At 41.3% G+C, this 25078-nt stretch overlaps 1 protein-coding gene across 1 annotated transcript in view; it reads left to right on the top strand.

Moving 5' to 3' along the window:
- LOC106594939 (DIS3-like exonuclease 1) overlaps positions 1 to 25078 on the top strand; it is a 515943-nt gene that overhangs the window by 17298 nt on the left and 473567 nt on the right. Inside the window, 9 exon segments of the mRNA XM_082957548.1 lie at positions 7674 to 7752; positions 9951 to 10127; positions 10739 to 10908; positions 11317 to 11478; positions 13914 to 14185; positions 18121 to 18213; positions 18398 to 18552; positions 20089 to 20167; positions 20400 to 20529. Of these exon segments, the coding sequence (XP_082813674.1) occupies positions 7674 to 7752; positions 9951 to 10127; positions 10739 to 10908; positions 11317 to 11478; positions 13914 to 14185; positions 18121 to 18213; positions 18398 to 18552; positions 20089 to 20167; positions 20400 to 20529 (1317 nt within the window).

Here is a 25078-nt window from a genome sequence, read left to right as displayed (position 1 = left end):
ATTTCTGTGAAATGAAAATGTCCCCCCAATGTGGGCTGGGTGGTAGCCTAGCGGTCAGGCCAGTAACCGAAAGGTTGCTGATTCGAATCCTAGAGCTGACTAGGTGAAATCTGTTGATATGCCCTTGAGCAAGGCACTTAACCCTAATTGCTCTTGTAAGTTGCTCTGGATATGAGCGTCTGCTAAATGACATTTAAAAAAAAGTTTTCTTCTGTGTCTCTGTCCTTCCATTCCAGAGCACTAAGTCTTCTGTCCTTCCATTCCAGGGCACTAAGTCTTCTGTCCTTCCATTCCAGGGCACTAAGTCTTCTGTCCTTCCATTCCAGGGCACTAAGTCTTCTGTCCCTGCCTTCCATTCCAGGGCACTAAGTTTTCTGTCCTTCCATTCCAGAGCACTAAGTCTTCTGTCCTTCCATTCCAGGGCACTAAGTCTTCTGTCCTTCCATTCCAGGGCACTAAGTCTTCTGTCCTTCCATTCCAGGGCACTAAGTCTTCTGTCCCTGCCTTCCATTCCAGGGCACTAAGTTTTCTGTCCTTCCATTCCAGAGCACTAAGTCTTCTGTCCTTCCATTCCAGGGCACTAAGTCTTCTGTCCTTCCATTCCAGGGCACCAAGTATTCTGTTTCCATTCCAGGGCACTAAGTCTTCTGTCCTTCCATTCCAGGGCACTAAGTCTTCTGTCCTTCCATTCCAGGGCACTAAGTCTTCTGTCCTTCCATTCCAGAGCACTAAGTCTTCTGTCCTTCCATTCCAGGGCACTAAGTCTTCTGTCTTTCCATTCCAGGGCACTAAGTCTTCTGTCCTTCCATTCCAGGGCACTAAGTCTTCTGTCCCTGCCTTCCATTCCAGGGCACTAAGTCTTCTGTCCTTCCATTCCAGGGCACTAAGTCTTCTGTCCCTGCCTTCCATTCCAGGGCACTAAGTCTTCTGTCCTTCCATTCCAGAGCACTAAGTCTTCTGTCCTTCCATTCCAGGGCACTAAGTCTTCTGTCCTTCCATTCCAGGGCACCAAGTATTCTGTTTCCATTCCAGGGCACTAAGTCTTCTGTCCTTCCATTCCAGAGCACTAAGTCTTCTGTCCTTCCATTCCAGGGCACTAAGTCTTCTGTCCTTCCATTCCAGAGCACTAAGTCTTCTGTCCTTCCATTCCAGGGCACTAAGTCTTCTGTCTTTCCATTCCAGGGCACTAAGTATTCTGTCCTTCCATTCCAGGGCACTAAGTCTTCTGGCCTTCCATTCCAGGCTACTAAGTCTTCTGTCCTTCCATTCCAGGGCACTAAGTCTTCTGTCCTTCCATTCCAGGGCACTAAGTCTTCTGTCCCTGTCTTCCATTCCAGGGCACTAAGTATTCTGTCCTTCCATTCCAGAGCACTAAGTATTCTGTCCTTCCATTCCAGGGCACTAAGTCTTCTGTCCTTCCATTCCAGGGCACCAAGTATTCTGTTTCCATTCCAGGGCACTAAGTCTTCTGTCCTTCCATTCCAGAGCACTAAGTATTCTGTCCTTCCATTCCAGGGCACTAAGTCTTCTGTCCTTCCATTCCAGAGCACTAAGTCTTCTGTCCTTCCATTCCAGGTCACTAAGTCTTCTTTCCCTGCCTTCCATTCCAGGGCACTAAGTCTTCTGTCCTTCCATTCCAGGGCACTAAGTCTTCTGTCCTTCCATTCCAGGGCACTAAGTCTTCTGTCCCTGCCTTCCATTCAAGGGCACTACGTTTTCTGTCCTTCCATTACAGAGCACTAAGTCTTCTGTCCTTCCATTCCAGGGCACTAAGTCTTCTGTCCTTCCATTCCAGGGCACCAAGTATTCTGTCCTTCCATTCCAGGGCACTAAGTCTTCTGTCCTTCCATTCCAGAGCACTAAGTCTTCTGTCCTTCCATTCCAGGGCACTAAGTCTTCTGTCCTTCCATTCCAGGGCACCAAGTATTCTGTCCTTCCATTCCAGGGCACTAAGTCTTCTGTCCTTCCATTCCAGGCTACTAAGTCTTCTGTCCTTCCATTCCAGGGCACTAAGTCTTCTGTCCCTGCCATCCATTCCAGGGCACTAAGTCTTCTGTCCTTCCATTCCAGGGCACTAAGTCTTCTGTCTTTCCATTCCAGGGCACTAAGTCTTCTGTCTTTCCATTCCAGGGCACTAAGTCTTCTGTCCTTCCATTCCAGGGCACTAAGTCTTCTATCCCTGCCTTCCATTCCAGGGCACTAAGTATTCTGTCCTTCCACTCCAGGGCACTAAGTCTTCTGTCCCTCCCTTCCATTCCAGGGCACTAAGTCTTCTGTCCTTCCATACCAGGGCATTAAGTCTTCTGTTCTTCCATTCCAGGGCACTAAGTATTCTGTCCTTCCATTCCAGAGCACTAAGTCTTCTGTCCTTCCATTCCAGGGCACTAAGTCTTCTGTCCTTCCATTCCAGGGCACTAAGTCTTCTGTCCTTCCATTCCAGAGCACTAAGTATTCTGTCCTTCCATTCCAGGGCACTAAGTCTTCTGTCATTCCATTCCAGAGCACTAAGTCTTCAGTCCTTCCATTCCAGGTCACTAAGTCTTCTGTCCCTGCCTTCCATTCCAGGGCACTAAGTCTTCTGTCCTTCCATTCCAGGGCACTAAGTCTTCTGTCCTTCCATTCCAGGGCACTAAGTCTTCTGTCCCTGCCTTCCATTCCAGGGCACTAAGTTTTCTGTCCTTCCATTCCAGAGCACTAAGTCTTCTGTCCTTCCATTCCAGGGCACTAAGTCTTCTGTCCTTCCATTCCAGGGCACCAAGTATTCTGTTTCCATTCCAGGGCACTAAGTCTTCTGTCCTTCCATTCCAGGGCACTAAGTCTTCTGTCCTTCCATTCCAGGGCACTAAGTCTTCTGTCCTTCCATTCCAGAGCACTAAGTCTTCTGTCCTTCCATTCCAGGGCACTAAGTCTTCTGTCTTTCCATTCCAGGGCACTAAGTCTTCTGTCCTTCCATTCCAGGGCACTAAGTCTTCTGTCCCTGCCTTCCATTCCAGGGCACTAAGTCTTCTGTCCTTCCATTCCAGGGCACTAAGTCTTCTGTCCCTGCCTTCCATTCCAGGGCACTAAGTCTTCTGTCCTTCCATTCCAGAGCACTAAGTCTTCTGTCCTTCCATTCCAGGGCACTAAGTCTTCTGTCCTTCCATTCCAGGGCACTAAGTCTTCTGTCCTTCCATTCCAGGGCACTAAGTCTTCTGTCCCTGCCTTCCATTCCAGGGCACTAAGTTTTCTGTCCTTCCATTCCAGAGCACTAAGTCTTCTGTCCTTCCATTCCAGGGCACTAAGTCTTCTGTCCTTCCATTCCAGGGCACCAAGTATTCTGTTTCCATTCCAGGGCACTAAGTCTTCTGTCCTTCCATTCCAGGGCACTAAGTCTTCTGTCCTTCCATTCCAGGGCACTAAGTCTTCTGTCCTTCCATTCCAGAGCACTAAGTCTTCTGTCCTTCCATTCCAGGTGACTAAGTCTTCTTTCCCTGCCTTCCATTCCAGGGCACTAAGTCTTCTGTCCTTCCATTCCAGGGCACTAAGTCTTCTGTCCTTCCATTCCAGAGCACTAAGTCTTCTGTCCTTCCATTCCAGGTCACTAAGTCTTCTTTCCCTGCCTTCCATTCCAGGGCACTAAGTCTTCTGTCCTTCCATTCCAGGGCACTAAGTCTTCTGTCCTTCCATTCCAGGGCACTAAGTCTTGTGTCCCTGCCTTCCATTCAAGGGCACTACATTTTCTGTCCTTCCATTACAGAGCACTAAGTCTTCTGTCCTTCCATTCCAGGGCACTAAGTCTTCTGTCCTTCCATTCCAGGGCACCAAGTATTCTGTCCTTCCATTCCAGGGCACTAAGTCTTCTGTCCTTCCATTCCAGAGCACTAAGTCTTATGTCCTACCATTCCAGGGCACTAAGTCTTCTGTCCTTCCATTCCAGGGCACCAAGTATTCTGTCCTTCCATTCCAGGGCACTAAGTCTTCTGTCCTTCCATTCCAGGCTACTAAGTCTTCTGTCCTTCCATTCCAGGGCACTAAGTCTTCTGTCCCTGCCATCCATTCCAGGGCACTAAGTCTTCTGTCCTTCCATTCCAGGGCACTAAGTCTTCTGTCTTTCCATTCCAGGGCACTAAGTCTTCTGTCTTTCCATTCCAGGGCACTAAGTCTTCTGTCCTTCCATTCCAGGGCACTAAGTCTTCTATCCCTGCCTTCCATTCCAGGGCACTAAGTATTCTGTCCTTCCACTCCAGGGCACTAAGTCTTCTGTCCCTCCCTTCCATTCCAGGGCACTAAGTCTTCTGTCCTTCCATACCAGGGCATTAAGTCTTCTGTTCTTCCATTCCAGGGCACTAAGTATTCTGTCCTTCCATTCCAGAGCACTAAGTCTTCTGTCCTTCCATTCCAGGGCACTAAGTCTTCTGTCCTTCCATTCCAGGGCACTAAGTCTTCTGTCCTTCCATTCCAGAGCACTAAGTATTCTGTCCTTCCATTCCAGGGCACTAAGTCTTCTGTCATTCCATTCCAGAGCACTAAGTCTTCAGTCCTTCCATTCCAGGTCACTAAGTCTTCTGTCCCTGCCTTCCATTCCAGGGCACTAAGTCTTCTGTCCTTCCATTCCAGGGCACTAAGTCTTCCTTCCTTCCATTCCAGGGCACTAAGTCTTCTGTCCTTCCATTCCAGAGCACTAAGTCTTCTGTCCTTCCATTCCAGGGCACCAAGTATTCTGTTTCCATTCCAGGGCACTAAGTCTTCTGTCCTTCCATTCCAGGGCACTAAGTCTTCTGTCCTTCCATTCCAGGGCACTAAGTCTTCTGTCCTTCCATTCCAGAGCACTAAGTCTTCTGTCCTTCCATTCCAGGGCACTAAGTCTTCTGTCTTTCCATTCCAGGGCACTAAGTCTTCTGTCCTTCCATTCCAGGGCACTAAGTCTTCTGTCCCTGCCTTCCATTCCAGGGCACTAAGTCTTCTGTCCTTCCATTCCAGGGCACTAAGTCTTCTGTCCCTGCCTTCCATTCCAGGGCACTAAGTCTTCTGTCCTTCCATTCCAGAGCACTAAGTCTTCTGTCCTTCCATTCCAGGGCACTAAGTCTTCTGTCCTTCCATTCCAGGGCACTAAGTCTTCTGTCCTTCCATTCCAGGGCACTAAGTCTTCTGTCCCTGCCTTCCATTCCAGGGCACTAAGTTTTCTGTCCTTCCATTCCAGAGCACTAAGTCTTCTGTCCTTCCATTCCAGGGCACTAAGTCTTCTGTCCTTCCATTCCAGGGCACCAAGTATTCTGTTTCCATTCCAGGGCACTAAGTCTTCTGTCCTTCCATTCCAGGGCACTAAGTCTTCTGTCCTTCCATTCCAGGGCACTAAGTCTTCTGTCCTTCCATTCCAGAGCACTAAGTCTTCTGTCCTTCCATTCCAGGGCACTAAGTCTTCTGTCTTTCCATTCCAGGGCACTAAGTCTTCTGTCCTTCCATTCCAGGGCACTAAGTCTTCTGTCCCTGCCTTCCATTCCAGGGCACTAAGTCTTCTGTCCTTCCATTCCAGGGCACTAAGTCTTCTGTCCCTGCCTTCCATTCCAGGGCACTAAGTCTTCTGTCCTTCCATTCCAGAGCACTAAGTCTTCTGTCCTTCCATTCCAGGGCACTAAGTCTTCTGTCCTTCCATTCCAGGGCACCAAGTATTCTGTTTCCATTCCAGGGCACTAAGTCTTCTGTCCTTCCATTCCAGGGCACTAAGTCTTCTGTCCTTCCATTCCAGGGCACTAAGTCTTCTGTCCTTCCATTCCAGAGCACTAAGTCTTCTGTCCTTCCATTCCAGGGCACTAAGTCTTCTGTCTTTCCATTCCAGGGCACTAAGTCTTCTGTCCTTCCATTCCAGGGCACTAAGTCTTCTGTCCTTCCATTCCAGGGCACCAAGTATTCTGTCCTTCCATTCCAGGGCACTAAGTCTTCTGTCCTTCCATTCCAGAGCACTAAGTCTTCTGTCCTTCCATTCCAGGGCACTAAGTCTTCTGTCCTTCCATTCCAGGGCACCAAGTATTCTGTCCTTCCATTCCAGGGCACTAAGTCTTCTGTCCTTCCATTCCAGGCTACTAAGTCTTCTGTCCTTCCATTCCAGGGCACTAAGTCTTCTGTCCCTGCCTTCCATTCCAGGGCACTAAGTCTTCTGTCCTTCCATTCCAGGGCACTAAGTCTTCTGTCTTTCCATTCCAGGGCACTAAGTCTTCTGTCTTTCCATTCCAGGGCACTAAGTCTTCTGTCCTTCCATTCCAGGGCACTAAGTCTTCTATCCCTGCCTTCCATTCCAGGGCACTAAGTATTCTGTCCTTCCACTCCAGGGCACTAAGTCTTCTGTCCCTCCCTTCCATTCCAGGGCACTAAGTCTTCTGTCCTTCCATACCAGGGCATTAAGTCTTCTGTTCTTCCATTCCAGGGCACTAAGTATTCTGTCCTTCCATTCCAGAGCACTAAGTCTTCTGTCCTTCCATTCCAGGGCACTAAGTCTTCTGTCCTTCCATTCCAGGGCACTAAGTCTTCTGTCCTTCCATTCCAGAGCACTAAGTATTCTGTCCTTCCATTCCAGGGCACTAAGTCTTCTGTCATTCCATTCCAGAGCACTAAGTCTTCTGTCCTTCCATTCCAGGTCACTAAGTCTTCTGTCCCTGCCTTCCATTCCAGGGCACTAAGTCTTCTGTCCTTCCATTCCAGGGCACTAAGTCTTCTGTCCTTCCATTCCAGGGCACTAAGTCTTCTGTCCCTGCCTTCCATTCCAGGGCACTACGTTTTCTGTCCTTCCATTACAGAGCACTAAGTCTTCTGTCCTTCCATTCCAGGGCACTAAGTCTTCTGTCCTTCCATTCCAGGGCACCAAGTATTCTGTCCTTCCATTCCAGGGCACTAAGTCTTCTGTCCTTCCATTCCAGGGCACTAAGTCTTCTGTCTTTCCATTCCAGGGCACTAAGTCTTCTGTCTTTCCATTCCAGGGCACTAAGTCTTCTGTCCTTCCATTCCAGGGCACTAAGTATTCTATCCCTGCCTTCCATTCCAGGGCACTAAGTATTCTGTCCTTCCACTCCAGGGCACTAAGTCTTCTGTCCCTCCCTTCCATTCCAGGGCACTAAGTCTTCTGTCCTTCCATACCAGGGCATTAAGTCTTCTGTTCTTCCATTCCAGGGCACTAAGTATTCTGTCCTTCCATTCCAGAGCACTAAGTCTTCTGTCCTTCCATTCCAGGGCACTAAGTATTCTGTCCTTCCATTCCAGGGCACTAAGTCTTCTGTCCCTGCCTTCTATTCCAGGGCACTAAGTCTTCTGTCCTTCCATTCCAGGGCACTAAGTCTTCTGTCCCTCCCTTCCATTCCAGGGCACTAAGTCGTCTGTCCTTCCATACCAGGGCACTAAGTCTTCTGTCCTTCCATTCCAGGGCACTAAGTCTTCTGTCCCTGCCTTCCATTCCAGGGCAGTAAGTCTTCTGTCCCTCCCTTCCATTCCAGAGCACTAAGTCTTCTGTCCCTCCCTTCCATTCCAGAGCACTAAGTCTTCTGTCCCTGCCTTCCATTCCAGGGTACTAAGTCTTCTGTCCCTCCCTTCCATTCCAGAGCACTAAGTCTTCTGTCCCTGCCTTCCATTCCAGGGTACTAAGTCTTCTGTCCCTCCCTTCCATTCCAGGGTACTAAGTCTTCTGTCTCTCTGTCCTTCCATTTCAGGGCACTCTGAATGTGAACAAGCACAGGGCCCAGCATGAAGCCTTCGTCCGCTTTGAGGGCTCCTCTAACAAAAGCTCAGGTGAGTTCCACAACAAAACTGACCTATGACCTCAAACTGTTCTGTTTGACCTTCGGTGTGAGGTTGTGGGTTCAATTCCCCCGCAGGGATCACATAGCCTACACATACTAAACATAAGATAAAACATCTCCTATATTATCAGCCAGTGTATCATTACCTTGTGCATGTCTCTTGGTCTTCAGGAGCACAGAACTAGAATGAGTAGAACTGGCCCTGCCCATTCCCGCCAATCAGGGCATAATGAGATTCTGTTTCTATGTTCAGGAGTACCTGCAGACGTTCTGACCCAGTTGAGTTTATTACTGGTACCATGATTACAGGTAATCCTACATGAATCATGAATAATGATGAGTGAGTAAATTACAGACGCACACATATCATATCCCCCCTCAAAAAATGCTAATCTCCCCTGTTATTGTAATAGGGGGAGGTTATCATGTCTTGGGGGTATGATATAAAATGCTAATCTCCCCTGTTATTGTAATAGGGGGGAGGTTAGCATGTCTTGGGGGTATGATATAAAATGTTAATCTCCCCTGTTATTGTAATAGGGGGGAGGTTAGCATGTCTTGGGGGTATGATATAAAATGCTAATCTCCCCTGTCTTCGGGGTATGATATAAAATGCTAATCTTCCCTGTTATTGTAATAGGGGGGGTTAGCATGTCTTGGGGGTATGATATAAAATGCTAATCTCCCCTGTTATTGTAATAGGGGGGGAGGTTAGCATGTCTTGGGGGTATGATATAAAATGCTAATCTCCCCTGTTATTGTAATAGGGGGGAGGTTAGCATGTCTTGGGGGTATGATATAAAATGCTAATCTCCCCTGTTATTGTAATTGGGGGGAGGTTAGCATGTCTTGGGGGTATGATATAAAATGCTAATCTCCCCTGTTATTGTAATAGGGGGGAGGTTAGCATGTCTTGGGGGTATGATATAAAATGCTAATCTCCCCTGTTATTGTAATAGGGGGGAGGTTAGCATGTCTTGGGGGTATGATATAAAATGCTAATCTCCCCTGTTATTGTAATGGGGGGGAGGTTAGCATGTCTTGGGGGTATGATATAAAATGCTAATCTCCCCTGTTATTGTAATGGGGGGGAGGTTAGCATGTCTTGGGGGTATGATATAAAATGCTAATCTCCCCTGTTATTGTAATGGGGGGGAGGTTAGCATGTCTTTGGGGTATGATATAAAATGCTAATCTCCTCTGTTATTGTAATAGGGGGGAGGTTAGCATGTCTTGGGGGTATGATATAAAATGCTAATCTCCCCTGTCTTGGGGGTATGATATAAAATGCTAATCTCCCCTGTTATTGTAATAGGGGGGGTTAGCATGTCTTGGGGGTATGATAAAAAATGCTAATCTCCCCTGTTATTGTAATAGGGGGGAGGTTAGCATGTCTTGGGGGTATGATATAAAATGCTAATCTCCCCTGTTATTGTAATAGGGGGGAGGTTAGCATGTCTTGGGGGTATGATATAAAATGCTAATCTCCCCTGTTATTGTAATGGGGGGGAGGATAGCATGTCTTTGGGGTATGGTATAAAATGCTAAGCTCCCCTGTTATTGTAATAGGGGGGGAGGTTAGCATGTCTTGGGGGTATGATATAAAATGCTAATCTCCCCTGTTATTGTAATAGGGGGGGGGAGGTTAGCATGTCTTGGGCGTATGATATAAAATGCTAATCTCCCCTGTTATTGTAATAGGGGGGGAGGTTAGCATGTCTTGGGGGTATGATATTTTGTGGGTCTGTAACTTTCTCACTCATCATTATTCACAAGTCATTCAGGATTATCCCTAATCATGGTAACATCCACATTAATGGAGACTATTCTTATTTGCAATCAAACATTATTTACCATCCATTTCTATTGGGCACAAAATAATCTGAAACAACCAAAACAAACAGCAAATGTGTAGAGTCACAAGCTTGATGTAGTCATTGAGTACCATGGACCAAATACATATAGAAGTGAATTTGTCCCATTACTTTTGGTCCCCTAAAATGGGTGGACTATGTACAAAAATATCTAGATGAAAATCCCCTCAAATGAAAGCTGCCAGTCTGCACATTAACCTCATCATCATTGTATCATTTGAAATCCAAAGTGCTGGAGGACAGAGCCAAAACAACACAACAACGTGTGTCACTGTCCCAATACTGTTGGAGCTCACTGTACATCCTCTCCCAGAGCTGAACAGTGATGTGCTGGTGTGTGGGGGGAAGAATCGTAACCGGGCGGTGCACGGCGATATGGTTGCCGTGGAGCTGTTGCCGAAGGGGGAGTGGAGGGGGAGAACCACGGCCCTGACGGAGGGACCGGGGGAGGAGAAGGGAGACAAGACACAGAGCCAACCCATGGCCACAGGTACACACACACACACACACACACACACACACACACACACACACACACACACACACACACACACACACACACACACACACACACACACTACTGACCTAATGTCTGAATTCCTGTCTCAAGTACTCACCTCTGTCTTTCCTAGACTGAATGGATGAGATACTAGACAGTACATACAGTATAAACTAGACTAGAATAACATAATGTAACATATCATTTACTCCCCTCCTCTCTCTCTCCTCCCTCCCTCTCCCCCTCCTCTCTCTCTTCTCCCTCTCCGCCTCCTCTTTCTTCTCCCTCTCTCCCCCTCTCTCTCTTCTCCCTCTCTCCCCCTCTTCTCTCTCCCCTCCCTCCCTCCCTCCCTCCCTCCCTCCCTCCCTCCCTCCCTCTCCTCCTCCTCTCTCTCTCTTCCCTCCTTCTCCCTCTCTCTCTCTTCTTCCTCGCTCTCCCTCTCCTCTCTCTCTTTTCCCTCATTCTTCTCTCTCTCCCCCTCCTCTCTCTCTTCTCCCTCATTCTCCCTCTCTCTTCTCCCTCTCTATCTTCTCCCTCTCTCTCTCTCTCCCCTCCCTCTTTTTCCCTCCCTACCTCTCTCACCCCCTCCGTCCTCCCTCCAGGTCGTGTGGTGGGGGTCCTCCAGAGGAACTGGAGGGACTATGTCGTGACATTTCCCCCCAAGGAGGAGACCCAATCACAGAGCAAGAACTCCCAGCGAATCCTGGCCACGCCCTGGGACCAACGCATCCCCAAGATCCGAATCAGCACCCAACAGGCTGACAAACTACAGGTCAGACCAAGGACTTGGTGATTAGTAGGGTGGTTGAATCGGGAAGCACACTTAATTAAACTAACCAAGGACTTGGTGATTAGTAGAGTGGTTGAATCAGGAAGCACACTTAATTAAACTAACCAAGGACTTGGCGATTAGTAGAGTGGTTGAATCAGGTGAGCTTGCTTTAAGTTGGGGTGGCAGGTAGCCTAGTGGTTAGAGCATTGAAATAGTAACCAAAAGGTTGCAAGATCGAATCTGTCGTTCTGCTCCTGAACAAGGCAGTTAACCCACTGTTCCTCGGCCGTCATTGAAAATAAGAATTTGTTCTTAACTGACTTGCCTAGTTAAATAAAGGTTAAATAAAAAATTAAAAGTCTGACTGTTGAAAGGACATGAAGCCTGTCATGTCCCCCATCTCTCCAGGATCACCGTGTGATAGTGCGTCTGGACTCGTGGGACAGCACCTCCCTCTACCCTAACGGACACAGTGTCAGGGTGCTGGGCCGGGCTGGGGAGCTGGAGACTGAGGTCCAAACCATCCTCATAGAGAACTGTATCCATGTACCTCCTTTCTCTGAGGCGCAGGTAGATTATAGTATAATACACCATCCTGATGAGAACTGTATCCAGTTATAGTATAATACACCATCCTGATGAGAACTGTATCCAGGTAGATTATAGTATAATACACCATCCTGATGAGAACTGTATCCAGGTAGATTATAGTATAATACACCATCCTGATAGAGAACTGTATCCAGGTAGATTATAGTATAATACACCATCCTGATAGAGAACTGTATCCAGGTAGATTATAGTATAATACACCATCCTGATAGAGAACTGTATCCAGGTAGATTATAGTATAATACACCATCCTGATAGAGAACTGTATCCAGTTATAGTATAATACACCATCCTGATAGAGAACTGTATCCAGGTAGATTATAGTATAATACACCATCCTGATAGAGAACTGTATCCCGTTATAGTATAATACACCATCCTGATAGAGAACTGTATCCAGGTAGATTATAGTATAATACACCATCCTGATAGAGAACTGTATCCAGTTATAGTATAATACACCATCCTGATGAGAACTGTATCCAGGTAGATTATAGTATAATACACCATCCTGATAGAGAACTGTATCCAGGTAGATTATAGTATAATACACCATCCTGATAGAGAACTGTATCCAGGTAGATTATAGTATAATACACCATCCTGATAGAGAACTGTTTCCAGTTATAGTATAATACACCATCCTGATAGAGAACTGTATCCAGGTAGATTATAGTATAATACACCATCCTGATGAGAACTGTATCCAGGTAGATTATAGTATAATACACCATCCTGATAGAGAACTGTATCCAGGTAGATTATAGTATAATACACCATCCTGATAGAGATCTGTATCCAGTTATAGTATAATACACCATCCTGATAGAGAACATTATCCAGGTAGATTATAGTATAATACACCATCCTGATGAGAACTGTATCCAGGTAGATTATAGTATAATACACCATCCTGATAGAGAACTGTATCCAGGTAGATTATAGTATAATACACCATCCTGATAGAGAACTGTATCCAGGTAGATTATAGTATAATACACCATCCTGATGAGAACTGTATCCAGGTAGATTATAGTATAATACACCATCCTGATAGAGAACTGTATCCAGGTAGATTATAGTATAATACACCATCCTGATAGAGATCTGTATCCAGTTATAGTATAATACACCATCCTGATAGAGAACTGTATCCAGGTAGATTATAGTATAATACACCATCCTGATGAGAACTGTATCCAGGTAGATTATAGTATAATACACCATCCTGATAGAGAACTGTATCCAGGTAGATTATAGTATAATACACCATCCTGATAGAGAACTGTATCCAGGTAGATTATAGTATAATACACCATCCTGATAGAGATCTGTATCCAGTTATAGTATAATACACCATCCTGATAGAGAACTGTATCCAGGTAGATTATAGTATAATACACCATCCTGATAGAGATCTGTATCCAGTTATAGTATAATACACCATCCTGATAGAGAACTGTATCCAGGTAGATTATAGTATAATACACCATCCTGATAGAGAACTGTATCCAGTTATAGTATAATACACCATCCTGATGAGAACTGTATCCAGGTAGATTATAGTATAATACACCATCCTGATAGAGAACTGTATCCAGGTAGATTATAGTATAATACACCATCCTGATAGAGAACTGTATCCAGTTATAGTATAATACACCATCCTGATGAGAACTGTATCCAGGTAGATTATAGTATAATACACCATCCTGATAGTGATCTGTATCCAGTTATAGTATAATACACCATCCTGATAGTGATCTGTATCCAGGTAGATTATAGTATAATACACCACCCTGATAGAGATCTGTATCCAGTTATAGTATAATACACCATCCTGATAGAGATCTGTATCCAGGTAGATTATAGTATAATACACCATCCTGATAGAGAACTGTATCCAGTTAGATTATAGTATAATACACCATCCTGATAGAGAACTGTATCCAGGTAGATTATAGTATAATACACCATCCTGATAGAGAACTGTATCCAGGTAGATTATAGTATAATACACCATCCTGATAGAGAACTGTATCCAGGTAGATTATAGTATAATACACCATCCTGATAGAGAACTGTATCCAGGTAGATTATAGTATAATACACCATCCTGATAGAGATCTGTATCCAGTTATAGTATAATACACCATCCTGATAGAGAACTGTATCCAGGTAGATTATTGTAAAGTCAGTCTTTGCACTAAGATGTAAATTGTTGTGCTTACTTCCATAAATGTGTCCTGCTGGGAGACCCTGTAGATGCAGCGGAGTACTTATGTAGAAATTAGGCTTTTAATATTTTTAAATGTATATTTATTGGTGTGTGTGTCTGCATGTCTCTGTATGTTGATGTATCCGTCACTGCACATCTGTTTGTGTGTATCTAGCTTGGTGAGATGCCTGTGTCCTCCCCTGAAAGCCCCTGGTCAGTAGACCCTGCTGAGGTGATTACCAGACGGGATCTGAGACAAACCCACCTGGTGTTCAGCATCGACCCTCGGGGCTGTGAGGACGTAGACGACACCCTGTCCGTATGCAGCCTCCCCCCAGGCCCGGGGGGTCAGAGGTTAGAGCTGGGCGTTCACATCGCTGACGTCACACACTTTGTTAAAGAGGGGTCGCTGACGGACCTGGAGGCCCGCGCTAGTTGAGTGAGGGAGTGAATGTGTTTTAGTGTCTGTGAGCCATGTGCCAGGATCTCCCTCTATTTAAATAAATGTAAATTAAAAATAATATTAACCCCTCCCCCCCTCTTCGGAGGACATAGATCTTCGGGTTTTTTTTACTGATCTTTTGCTACATATACATACGTTTTACATACATGGTAGCTTTATATAAAGCTGTCTCATAACAATAATACATTACCAAACAAACTCTTTAAACCCACCCCTCAGCCACTCTCAGACCATCCCACCTATCACCATTGACCACTCTCATTTTGTTTCCATGTGCCATATGTTTTTCAATTGTGCTGTGATGTTTTACATACATGTTGAACCTTTCTAATCATATCCACAGATTGTGAGCTAAAGATGAAAACCTTTCCTACCAGTATGATTATATTATTATATTATTAATTGACTGACTGTGGCTTTCCTATCAGTATGATTATATTATTCATTGACTGACTGTGGCTTTCCTACCAGTATTATTATATTATTATATTATTTATTGACTGACTGTGGCTTTCCTACCAGTATTATTATATTATTATATTATTTATTGACTGACTGTGGCTTTCCTATCAGTATGATTATATTATTTATTGACTGACTGTGGCTTTCCTACCAGTATTATTATATTATTATATTATTCATTGACTGACTGTGGCTTTCCTACCAGTATTATTATATTATTCATTGACTGACTGTGGCTTTCCTACCAGTATTATTATATTATTATATTATTTATTGACTGACTGTGGCTTTCCTATCAGTATGATTATATTATTTATTGACTGACTGTGGCTTTCCTACCAGTATTATTATATTATTATATTATTCATTGACTGACTGTGGCTTTCCTACCAGTATTATTATATTATTCATTGACTGACTGTGGCTTTCCTACCAGTATTATTATATTATTCATTGACTGACTGTGTCTTTCCTACCAGTATTATTATATTATTATATTATTCATTGACTGACTGTGGCTTTCCTACCAGTATTATTATATTATTCATTGACTGACTGTGTCTTTCCTACCAGTATGATTATATTATTATATTATTGATTGACTGACTGTGGCTTTCCTACCAGTATTATTATATTATTTATTGACTGACTATGGCTTTCCTACCAGTATTATTATATTATTTATTGACTGACTATGGCTTTCCAAATCGCCCAACACTGCTATTTGTAAGGTTAATTTTAAGTGCAAGTTGGGATTTTTTTAAGCATTCCTGAACCTGTGACCAGAAACAAGCTACATAGGAGCAATACCAGAATAAATTATCTATTGATTCTGTCTCTTCTCAGCAAAATCTACAGAGCTGAGATTGTTGTATGCCCCATATACATAGCATTCTGTTGGTGGCAAGAATTTTATACAATAACTTAAATTGAAAAACTCTAATTGTTGAATCAAGTGTAGTTTGTTGTACCAGTTCATAACCATGTGCCATGGAATCAGTACATCGAAAATCTCTTCCCATTTACTTTTCAACCTGTATGGCGCATCTGTCAACATTTTTGTCCTTAGATGAAACTGGTATATTTTTTCTATTTATGCCAGTTCCTTTCAGCCAGTTTGTATCTTTAATATATGGCAGGCAAACAAGTTACCTACCTCCTCCCTTTTCCACTTGCCTCCTCCATTTTTGTCGTCGTGCTGCAATCAGTTGGTTGTAAATTCGTATTGGGCAGATATTCCCATGTATTTTCGATAACTGTGTATGTGACATAACTCCTCCGTTTCTATTCATAATGTCTTTAATAAATATAATACCAGTTTAATAAAAAAAATCCATAAAGAATGTTTTTTTTATTCATTAGTATATTTGAGTTTAACCAGAACATTTGTTGTAATATTTGTTCTATGTTTTCTGGAGGATAAAACTTAAATTGTAACCAGCTTTGTACGGCTTGTTTAAGAAAGGGTGATACTTTAAACAACATTTCCTTTCCAATTAGTCGGAAATGAGAAGCTGTAATCTGCATGAAGGCAAAAAAAGCAATTTTTGAACAAAGGACGAGCTTTTCTTAATAATCTACTGAGGAACCATTTTGATTTTAAGTTTAATTTATGTATGAGTGAAGCTTTTAGTGGGAGTTTTAAAGCTTTAATATTTATTAATTTTAGCCCCCCCCCCCCCCAAACTCATATTCATTATATAAATAGGCACATTTAATTTTGTCTGGCTTAGCATTCCAAATAAAATGAAATATGTTTTGCTCATATGATTTAAAAAATGTGTCATCTGGAGTAGGCAGTGCCATTAGTAAGTAAACTGTGATTGGACCATTAGTAAGTCAGTAAACTGTGATAGGACCATTAGTAAGTCAGTAAACTGTGATAGGACCATTAGTAAGTCAGTAAACTGTGATAGGACCAAAGAGTTAATCAATGTGATTTTTCCATAAATATACAAGTATTTACCTCTCCATGGTTGCAGAATCGTATCTATTTTTTTTGTTAACTTTCTATTGAAATTAATTGTGGTAAGTTCATTTATATTTTTTGAGATGTGAATACCAAGTATGTCTACTTCACCATCCGCCCATTTTATTGGTAAACTACAAGGTAGTGTAAACACTGTATTTTCTAACGATCCAATACGTAATATGGTACACTTGTCATAATTAGGTTTTAATCCAGAGAGGCTAGAAAAGTGATCAAGATCTTCAATGAGACTGTGTAGGGATCCAGATTGCGGACTTAAGAAAAAAACTAGAGTCATCGGTATACATCCCCCTGGATTTTTAACCCCTTGATGTTCTTGTTGTATCTAATTTTAATAGCTAGCATTTCAATGGCCATAATAAATAGATATGGAGACAACGGACAGCCTTGTTTTACTCCCCTTAAAAGCTCTAGATTTTCTGAGAAGAAACCATTATTTATTATTTTACATCTGGGGTTGCGATACATAACTTTAACCCATTGTATAAGAGATTCGCGAAAATTAAAGAAATCCATAAATTCTAGTCGTACTTTATCAAACACCTTTTCAAAATCTGCTATGAAGACCAGACCTGGTATCTTCGATGTTTCATAATGTTCAATTATTCCAAGTAATTGTCGTAAATTATCTCCAATATATCGTCCGTGTAAAAAACCTGTCTGATCAGGATGAACAATATTTGGTAAAACCTTTTTTATTCTATGTGCTATGCAGTTGCCAGGCTTCTCGCATCACAACATTGAAGTGTTAGAGGCCTCCAGTTTTTTTAAACGGACTGGATCTTTATACTTCCCACCTGGGTCCTGTTTTAGTGGTAATGAAATCAGAACTACTTGTTGAGTACCTGAAAGTCTACTGTTTGTATAAGAGTAATTAAAACATGCTAATAATGGATCTTTGAGGACATCAAAAAAGGTTTGATATTCCTCTACTGGTATACTGTCAAGCCCTGGTGTTTTTCCAGACTGAAAATATTGTATTGCCTCAAAAAGTTCTTCTTCTGTAAGTTGGCCTTCACACAGGTCTTTCTGTAAATTTGTTAATTTTACATTATTATTATTATTATTATTATTAGGAAAGAAATCTTTTCAGTTAACATCATTCAGTGGAAATGGAGGAGACTGAAAAGAAAACATATACTTAAAATATTTTGCTTCTTTCAAAATATAATTTAGTGGATCATGGATAACTCCTCCCTTAAAGTGACCCTGGAATAACCACTTTCCCTAAGTCAACGGTTATTACTTTCCCTAAGTCAACGGTTATTACTTTCCCTAAGTCAACGGTTATTACTTTCCCTAAGTCAACGGTTATTACTTTCCCTAAGTCAACGGGTATGGCATGTCCCTCTTATCCATCTCCCTCCCCCAGTCTGACAGTCAGTATGGTCTGATGTTGTGGGGACAGTCGCCCCCTGCTGGTGACTGTGTTAGCTCCAGTAACTCTTTCTCCTGTCATGTTCTCAGGGCCACCACATACTACCTGGCCAACCGCAGGTATGACATGCTGCCTGCTGTCCTCAGTGCTGACCTCTGCTCTCTGCTGGGAGGAGTGGACAGGTGAAGGAACAACACTCACTCTGACCTCTGCTCTGTAAACCTCAGTGAAGTTTATCAGGATGATTCATTTAGTCTTAGGTCACTCTCATAACGTTGGTTGGAACTATCCAGTAGACTGAGGCTGTATGTCCTTACCTCATTAACAGCTGTCTGTGTGTCCCTCTGTGCGTGTCCGTGTGTCCAGGTATGCCATGAGCGTCATGTGGGACCTGGATGCCCAGACCATGGCGGTGAACAAGGTGTGGTACGGTCGTACACTAATCCAATCCTCCTACCAGCTTTACTATGAACTGGCCCAGGCTCTGCTCAACGGAGAGGAGGCAGAGGTCCCAGAACTAGGTACCATCATGTTTTAATACTGCTGAATGGAGAGGAGGCAGAGGTCCCAGAACTAGGTACCATCATGTTTTAATACTGCTGAATGGAGAGGAGGCAGAGGTCCCAGAACTAGGTACCCATCATGTTTTAATACTGCTGAATGGAGAGGAGGCAGAGGTCCCAGAACTAGGTACCATCATGTTTTAATACTGCTGAATGGAGAGGAGGCAGAGGTCCCAGAACTAGGTACCCATCATGTTTTAATACTGCTGAATGGAGAGGAGGCAGAGGTCCCAGAACTAGGTACCCATCATGTTTTAATACTGCTGAATGGAGAGGAGGCAGAGGTCCCAGAACTAGGTACCATCATGTTTTAATACTGCTGAATGGAGAGGAGGCAGAGGTCCCAGAACTAGGTACCCATCATGTTTTAATACTGCTGAATGGAGAGGAGGCAGAGGTCCCAGAACTAGGTACCATCATGTTTTAATACTGCTGAATGGAGAGGAGACAAAGGTCCCAGAACTAGGTACCATCATGTTTTAATACTGCTGAATGGAGAGTAGACAGAGGTCCCAGAACTAGGTACCCATCATGTTTTAATACTGCTGAATGGAGAGGAGGCAGAGGTCCCAGAACTAGGTACCATCATGTTTTAATACTGCTGAATGGAGAGGAGGCAGAGGTCCCAGAACTAGGTACCCATCATGTTTTAATACTGCTGAATGGAGAGGAGGCAGAGGTCCCAGAACTAGGTACCATCATGTTTTAATACTGCTGAATGGAGAGGAGACAAAGGTCCCAGAACTAGGTACCCATCATGTTTTAATACTGCTGAATGGAGAGGAGGCAGAGGTCCCAGAACTAGGTACAATCATGTTTTAATACTGCTGAATGGAGAGGAGGCAGAGGTCCCAGAACTAGGTACCCATCGTGTTTTAATACTGCTGAATGGAGAGGAGGCAGAGGTCCCAGAACTAGGTACAATCATGTTTTAATACTGCTGAATGGAGAGGAGACAGAGGTCCCAGAACTAGGTACCCATCGTGTTTTAATACTGCTGAATGGAGAGGAGACAGAGGTCCCAGAACTAGGTACCCATCATGTTTTAATACTGCTGAATGGAGAGGAGACAGAGGTCCCAGAACTAGGTACCCATCATGTTTTAATACTGCTGAATGGAGAGGAGGCAGAGGTACCAGAACTAGGTACCAATCATGTTTTAATACTGCTGAATGGAGAGGAGGCAGAGGTCCCAGAACTAGGTACCCATCATGTTTTAATACTGCTGAATGGAGAGGAGACAGAGGTCCCAGAACTAGGTACCCATCATGTTTTAATACACTTCTCCTGGCTGTCTAAAGTAGTGCACAACCCTTCTCCAGGCTGTCTAAAGTAGTGGACTACCCTTCTCCAGACTGTCTAAAGTAGTGGACTATAGAGGGAATAGAACACATGTTCTTGTTTCATTCATTTTATTGTGAAGCCAAAGTAATTTCTTCATTGTGTAGTCAATAAAGTTATATTCTTCTTTTTCTTCTTCTTCTTATTATATAGCCCAGCTACCCCCTGGGGAGAGGGATGCCAAGCTGGCCCAGCTCACCCAGGCCCTGGAGACCCTCACCCACGTCGCCAGGTGGGTACTAGAGGATTTCTGTTAATCATTGTCTCACCCACATCGCCAGGTGGGTACTAGAGGATTTCTGTTAATCATTGTCTCACCCACGTCGCCAGGTGGGTACTAGAGGATTTCTGTTAATCATTGTCTCACCCACGTCGTCAGGTGGGTACTAGAGGGTTTCTGTTAGTCATTGTTAAAGATCGATTAGATAACACTTACATAAATGCACCATACATCTGTCTACCAGACAACTGCGTGCCCAGAGGGACAGGGGAGGAGCGTTGGAGCTGGAGGGGGTAGAGGTGAGGGCGCAGCTGGATGAGGACAGGAACATCACAGCCCTGGTGCCCAGACAGCCACTGGAGGTCCATGAGACGGTGGGTAACTAAACATTGTAGCAACAGAGGTTTGAATTCATATTTCTGTTCACTGTTTTCTTGTGCGACAAAAAAAAGGTTACATTGAAGAAGAAAAAACATACCTACAATTGTGATTTAGGCTGTTGTAATGTTTGACTGTTGTAATGTTTGACTGTTGTAATGTTTGACTGTTGTAATGTTTGACTGTTGTAATGTTTGTTGTTGTAATGTTTGTTGTTGTAATGTTTGTTGTTGTAATGTTTGACTGTTGTAATGTTTGTTGTTGTAATGTTTGTTGTTGTAATGTTTGCTGTTGTAATGTTTGACTGTTGTAATGTTTGACTGTTGTAATGTTTGACTGTTGTAATGTTTGACTGTTGTATTGTTTGACTGTTGTAAAGTTTGACTGTTGTAATGTTTGACTGTTGTAATGTTTGACTGTTGTAATGTTTGACTGTTGTAATGTTTGACTGTTGTATTGTTTGACTGTTGTAATGTATGACTGTTGTAATGTTTGACTGTTGTAATGTTTGACTGTTGTAATGTTTGACTGTTGTATTGTTTGACTGTTGTAATGTATGACTGTTGTATTGTTTGACTGTTGTATTGTTTGATTGTTGTAATGTTTGTTGTTGTAATGTTTGACTGTTGTAATGTTTGTTGTTGTAATGTTTGACTGTTGTAATGTTTGTTGTTGTAATGTTTGTTGTTGTAATGTTTGAGTGTTTTAATGTTTGTTGTTGTAATGTTTGACTGTTGTAATGTTTGACTGTTGTAATGTTTGACTGTTGTATTGTTTGACTGTTGTATTGTTTGTTGTTGTAATGTTTGACTGTTGTAATGTTTGTTGTTGTAATGTTTGACTGTTGTAATGTTTGTTGTTGTAATGTTCTACTGTTGTAATGTTTGTTGTTGTAATGTTGTTGTTGTAATGTTTGACTGTTGTAATGTTTGACTGTTGTAATGTTTGTTGCTGTAATGTTTGTTGTTGTAATGTTTGTTGTTGTATTGTTTGACTGTTGTATTGTTTGATTGTTGTAATGTTTGTTGTTGTAATGTTTGACTGTTGTAATGTTTGTTGTTGTAATGTTTGACTGTTGTAATGTTTGTTGTTGTAATGTTTGTTGTTGTAATGTTTGACTGTTGTAATGTATGACTGTTGTAATGTTTGACTGTTGTAATGTTTGACTGTTGTAATGTTTGACTGTTGTATTGTTTGACTGTTGTATTGTTTGACTGTTGTAATGTTTGACTGTTGTATTGTTTGACTGTTGTATTGTTTGACTGTTGTAATGTTTGACTGTTGTAAAGTTTGACTGTTGTAATGTTTGTTGTTGTAATGGTTGACTGTTGTAATGTTTGACTGTTGTATTGTTTGTTGTCGTAATGTTTGTTGTCGTAATATTTGTTGTTGTAATGTTTGACTGTTGTATTGTTTGACTGTTGTAATGTTTGACTGTTGTAATGTTTGACTGTTGTAATGTTTGACTGTTGTATTGTTTGTTGTTGTAATGTTTGACTGTTGTAATGTTTGTTGTTGTAATGTTTGTTGTTGTAATGTTTGTTGTTGTAATGTTTGATTGTTGTAATGTTTGTTGTTGTAATATTTGACTGTTGTAATGTTTGTTGTTGTAATGTTTGTTGTAATGTTTGACTGTTGTATTGTTTGTTTTTGTAATGTTTGACTGTTGTAATGTTTGACTGTTGTAATGTTTGACTGTTGTAATGTTTGTTGTTGTAATGTTTGACTGTTGTAATGTTTGACTGTTGTAATGTTTGACTGTTGTAATGTTTGTTGTTGTAATGTTTGACTGTTGTAATGTTTGTTGCTGTAATGTTTGTTGCTGTAATGTTTTGTTGTTGTATTGTTTGACTGTTGTATTGTTTGACTGTTGTAATGTTTGACTGTTGTAATGTTTGTTGTTGTAATGTTTGTTGTTGTAATGTTTGACTGTTGTATTGTTTGTTGTTGTAATGTTTGACTGTTGTAATGTTTGTTGTTGTAATGTTTGACTGTTGAAATGTTTGTTGTTGTAATGTTTGACTGTTGTAATGTTTGACTGTTGTAATGTTTGACTGTTGTATTGTTTGACTGTTGTATTGTTTGTTGTTGTAATGTTTGACTGTTGTAATGTTTGTTGTTGTAATGTTTGACTGTTGTAATGTTTGTTGTTGTAATGTTCTACTGTTGTAATGTTTGTTGTTGTAATGTTTGTTGTTGTAATGTTGTTGTTGTAATGTTTGACTGTTGTAATGTTTGTTGCTGTAATGTTTGTTGTTGTAATGTTTGTTGTTGTATTGTTTGACTGTTGTATTGTTTGATTGTTGTAATGTTTGTTGTTGTAATGGTTGACTGTTGTAATGTTTGTTGTTGTAATGTTTGACTGTTGTAATGTTTGTTGTTGTAATGTTTGTTGTTGTAATGTTTGACTGTTGTATTGTTTGTTGTTGTAATGTTTGACTGTTGTAATGTTTGTTGTTGTAATGTTTGACTGTTGAAATGTTTGTTGTTGTAATGTTTGACTGTTGTAATGTTTGACTGTTGTAATGTTTGACTGTTGTATTGTTTGACTGTTGTATTGTTTGTTGTTGTAATGTTTGACTGTTGTAATGTTTGTTGTTGTAATGTTTGACTGTTGTAATGTTTGTTGTTGTAATGTTCTACTGTTGTAATGTTTGTTGTTGTAATGTTTGTTGTTGTAATGTTGTTGTTGTAATGTTTGACTGTTGTAATGTTTGTTGCTGTAATGTTTGTTGTTGTAATGTTTGTTGTTGTATTGTTTGACTGTTGTATTGTTTGATTGTTGTAATGTTTGTTGTTGTAATGTTTGACTGTTGTAATGTTTGTTGTTGTAATGTTTGACTGTTGTAATGTTTGTTGTTGTAATGTTTGTTGTTGTAATGTTTGACTGTTGTTTTGTTTGTTGTTGTAATGTTTGACTGTTGTAATGTTTGTTGTTGTAATGTTTGACTGTTGAAATGTTTGTTGTTGTAATGTTTGAGTGTTGTAATGTTTGTTGTTGTAATGTTTGACTGTTGTAATGTTTGTTGTTGTAATGTTTGTTGTTGTAATGTTTGAGTGTTGTAATGTTTGTTGTTGTAATGTTTGACTGTTGTAATGTTTGACTGTTGTAATGTTTGACTGTTGTAATGTTTGACTGTTGTATTGTTTGACTGTTGTATTGTTTGTTGTTGTAATGTTTGACTGTTGTAATGTTTGTTGTTGTAATGTTTGACTGTTGTAATGTTTGTTGTTGTAATGTTCTACTGTTGTAATGTTTGTTGTTGTAATGTTGTTGTTGTAATGTTTGACTGTTGTAATGTTTGACTGTTGTAATGTTTGTTGCTGTAATGTTTGTTGTTGTAATGTTTGTTGTTGTATTGTTTGACTGTTGTATTGTTTGATTGTTGTAATGTTTGTTGTTGTAATGTTTGACTGTTGTAATGTTTGTTGTTGTAATGTTTGACTGTTGTAATGTTTGTTGTTGTAATGTTTGTTGTTGTAATGTTTGACTGTTGTTTTGTTTGTTGTTGTAATGTTTGACTGTTGTAATGTTTGTTGTTGTAATGTTTGACTGTTGAAATGTTTGTTGTTGTAATGTTTGAGTGTTGTAATGTTTGTTGTTGTAATGTTTGACTGTTGTAATGTTTGACTGTTGTAATGTTTGACTGTTGTATTGTTTGACTGTTGTATTGTTTGTTGTTGTAATGTTTGACTGTTGTAATGTTTGTTGTTGTAATGTTTGACTGTTGTAATGTTTGTTGTTGTAATGTTCTACTGTTGTAATGTTTGTTGTTGTAATGTTGTTGTTGTAATGTTTGACTGTTGTAATGTTTGACTGTTGTAATGTTTGACTGTTGTATTGTTTGACTGTTGTAATGTTTGACTGTTGTATTGTTTGTTGTTGTAATGTTTGACTGTTGTAATGTTTGACTGTTGTAATGTTTGACTGTTGTAATGTTTGTTGTTGTTATGTTTGTTGTTGTAATGTTTGACTGTTGTAATGTTAGACTGTTGTAATGTTTTACTGTTGTAATGTTTGACTGTTGTAATGTTTGACTGTTGTAATGTTTGTTGTTGTAATGTTTGTTGTTGTAATGTTGTTGTTGTAATGTTTGACTGTTGTAATGTTTGACTGTTGTAATGTTTGTTGTTGTAATGTTTGACTGTTGTATTGTTTGACTGTTGTAATGTTTGACTGTTGTAATGTTTGACTGTTGTAATGTTTGTTGTTGTAATGTTTGTTATTGTAATGTTTGTTGTTGTATTGTTTGACTGTTGTAATGTTTGTTGTTGTAATGTTTGACTGTTGTAATGTTTGTTGTTGTAATATTTGACTGTTGTAATGTTTGTTGTTGTAATGTTTGACTGTTGTAATGTTTGACTGTTGTATTGTTTGTTGTTGTAATGTTTGTTGTAATGTTTGACTGTTGTATTGTTTGTTGTTGTAATATTTGACTGTTGTAATGTTTGTTGTTGTAATGTTTGACTGTTGTATTGTTTGACTGTTGTAATGTTTGTTGTTGTAATGTTTGACTGTTGTAATGTTTGTTGTTGTAATGTTTG

The sequence above is a fragment of the Salmo salar genome, chromosome 11 (genome assembly GCF_965601325.2).
Source record: "Salmo salar chromosome 11, fSalSal1, whole genome shotgun sequence".
NCBI lineage: Eukaryota > Metazoa > Chordata > Actinopteri > Salmoniformes > Salmonidae > Salmo > Salmo salar.
Note: the sequence above shows the minus strand (reverse complement) of the source record. Positions and strands in the feature narration are given on the sequence as shown.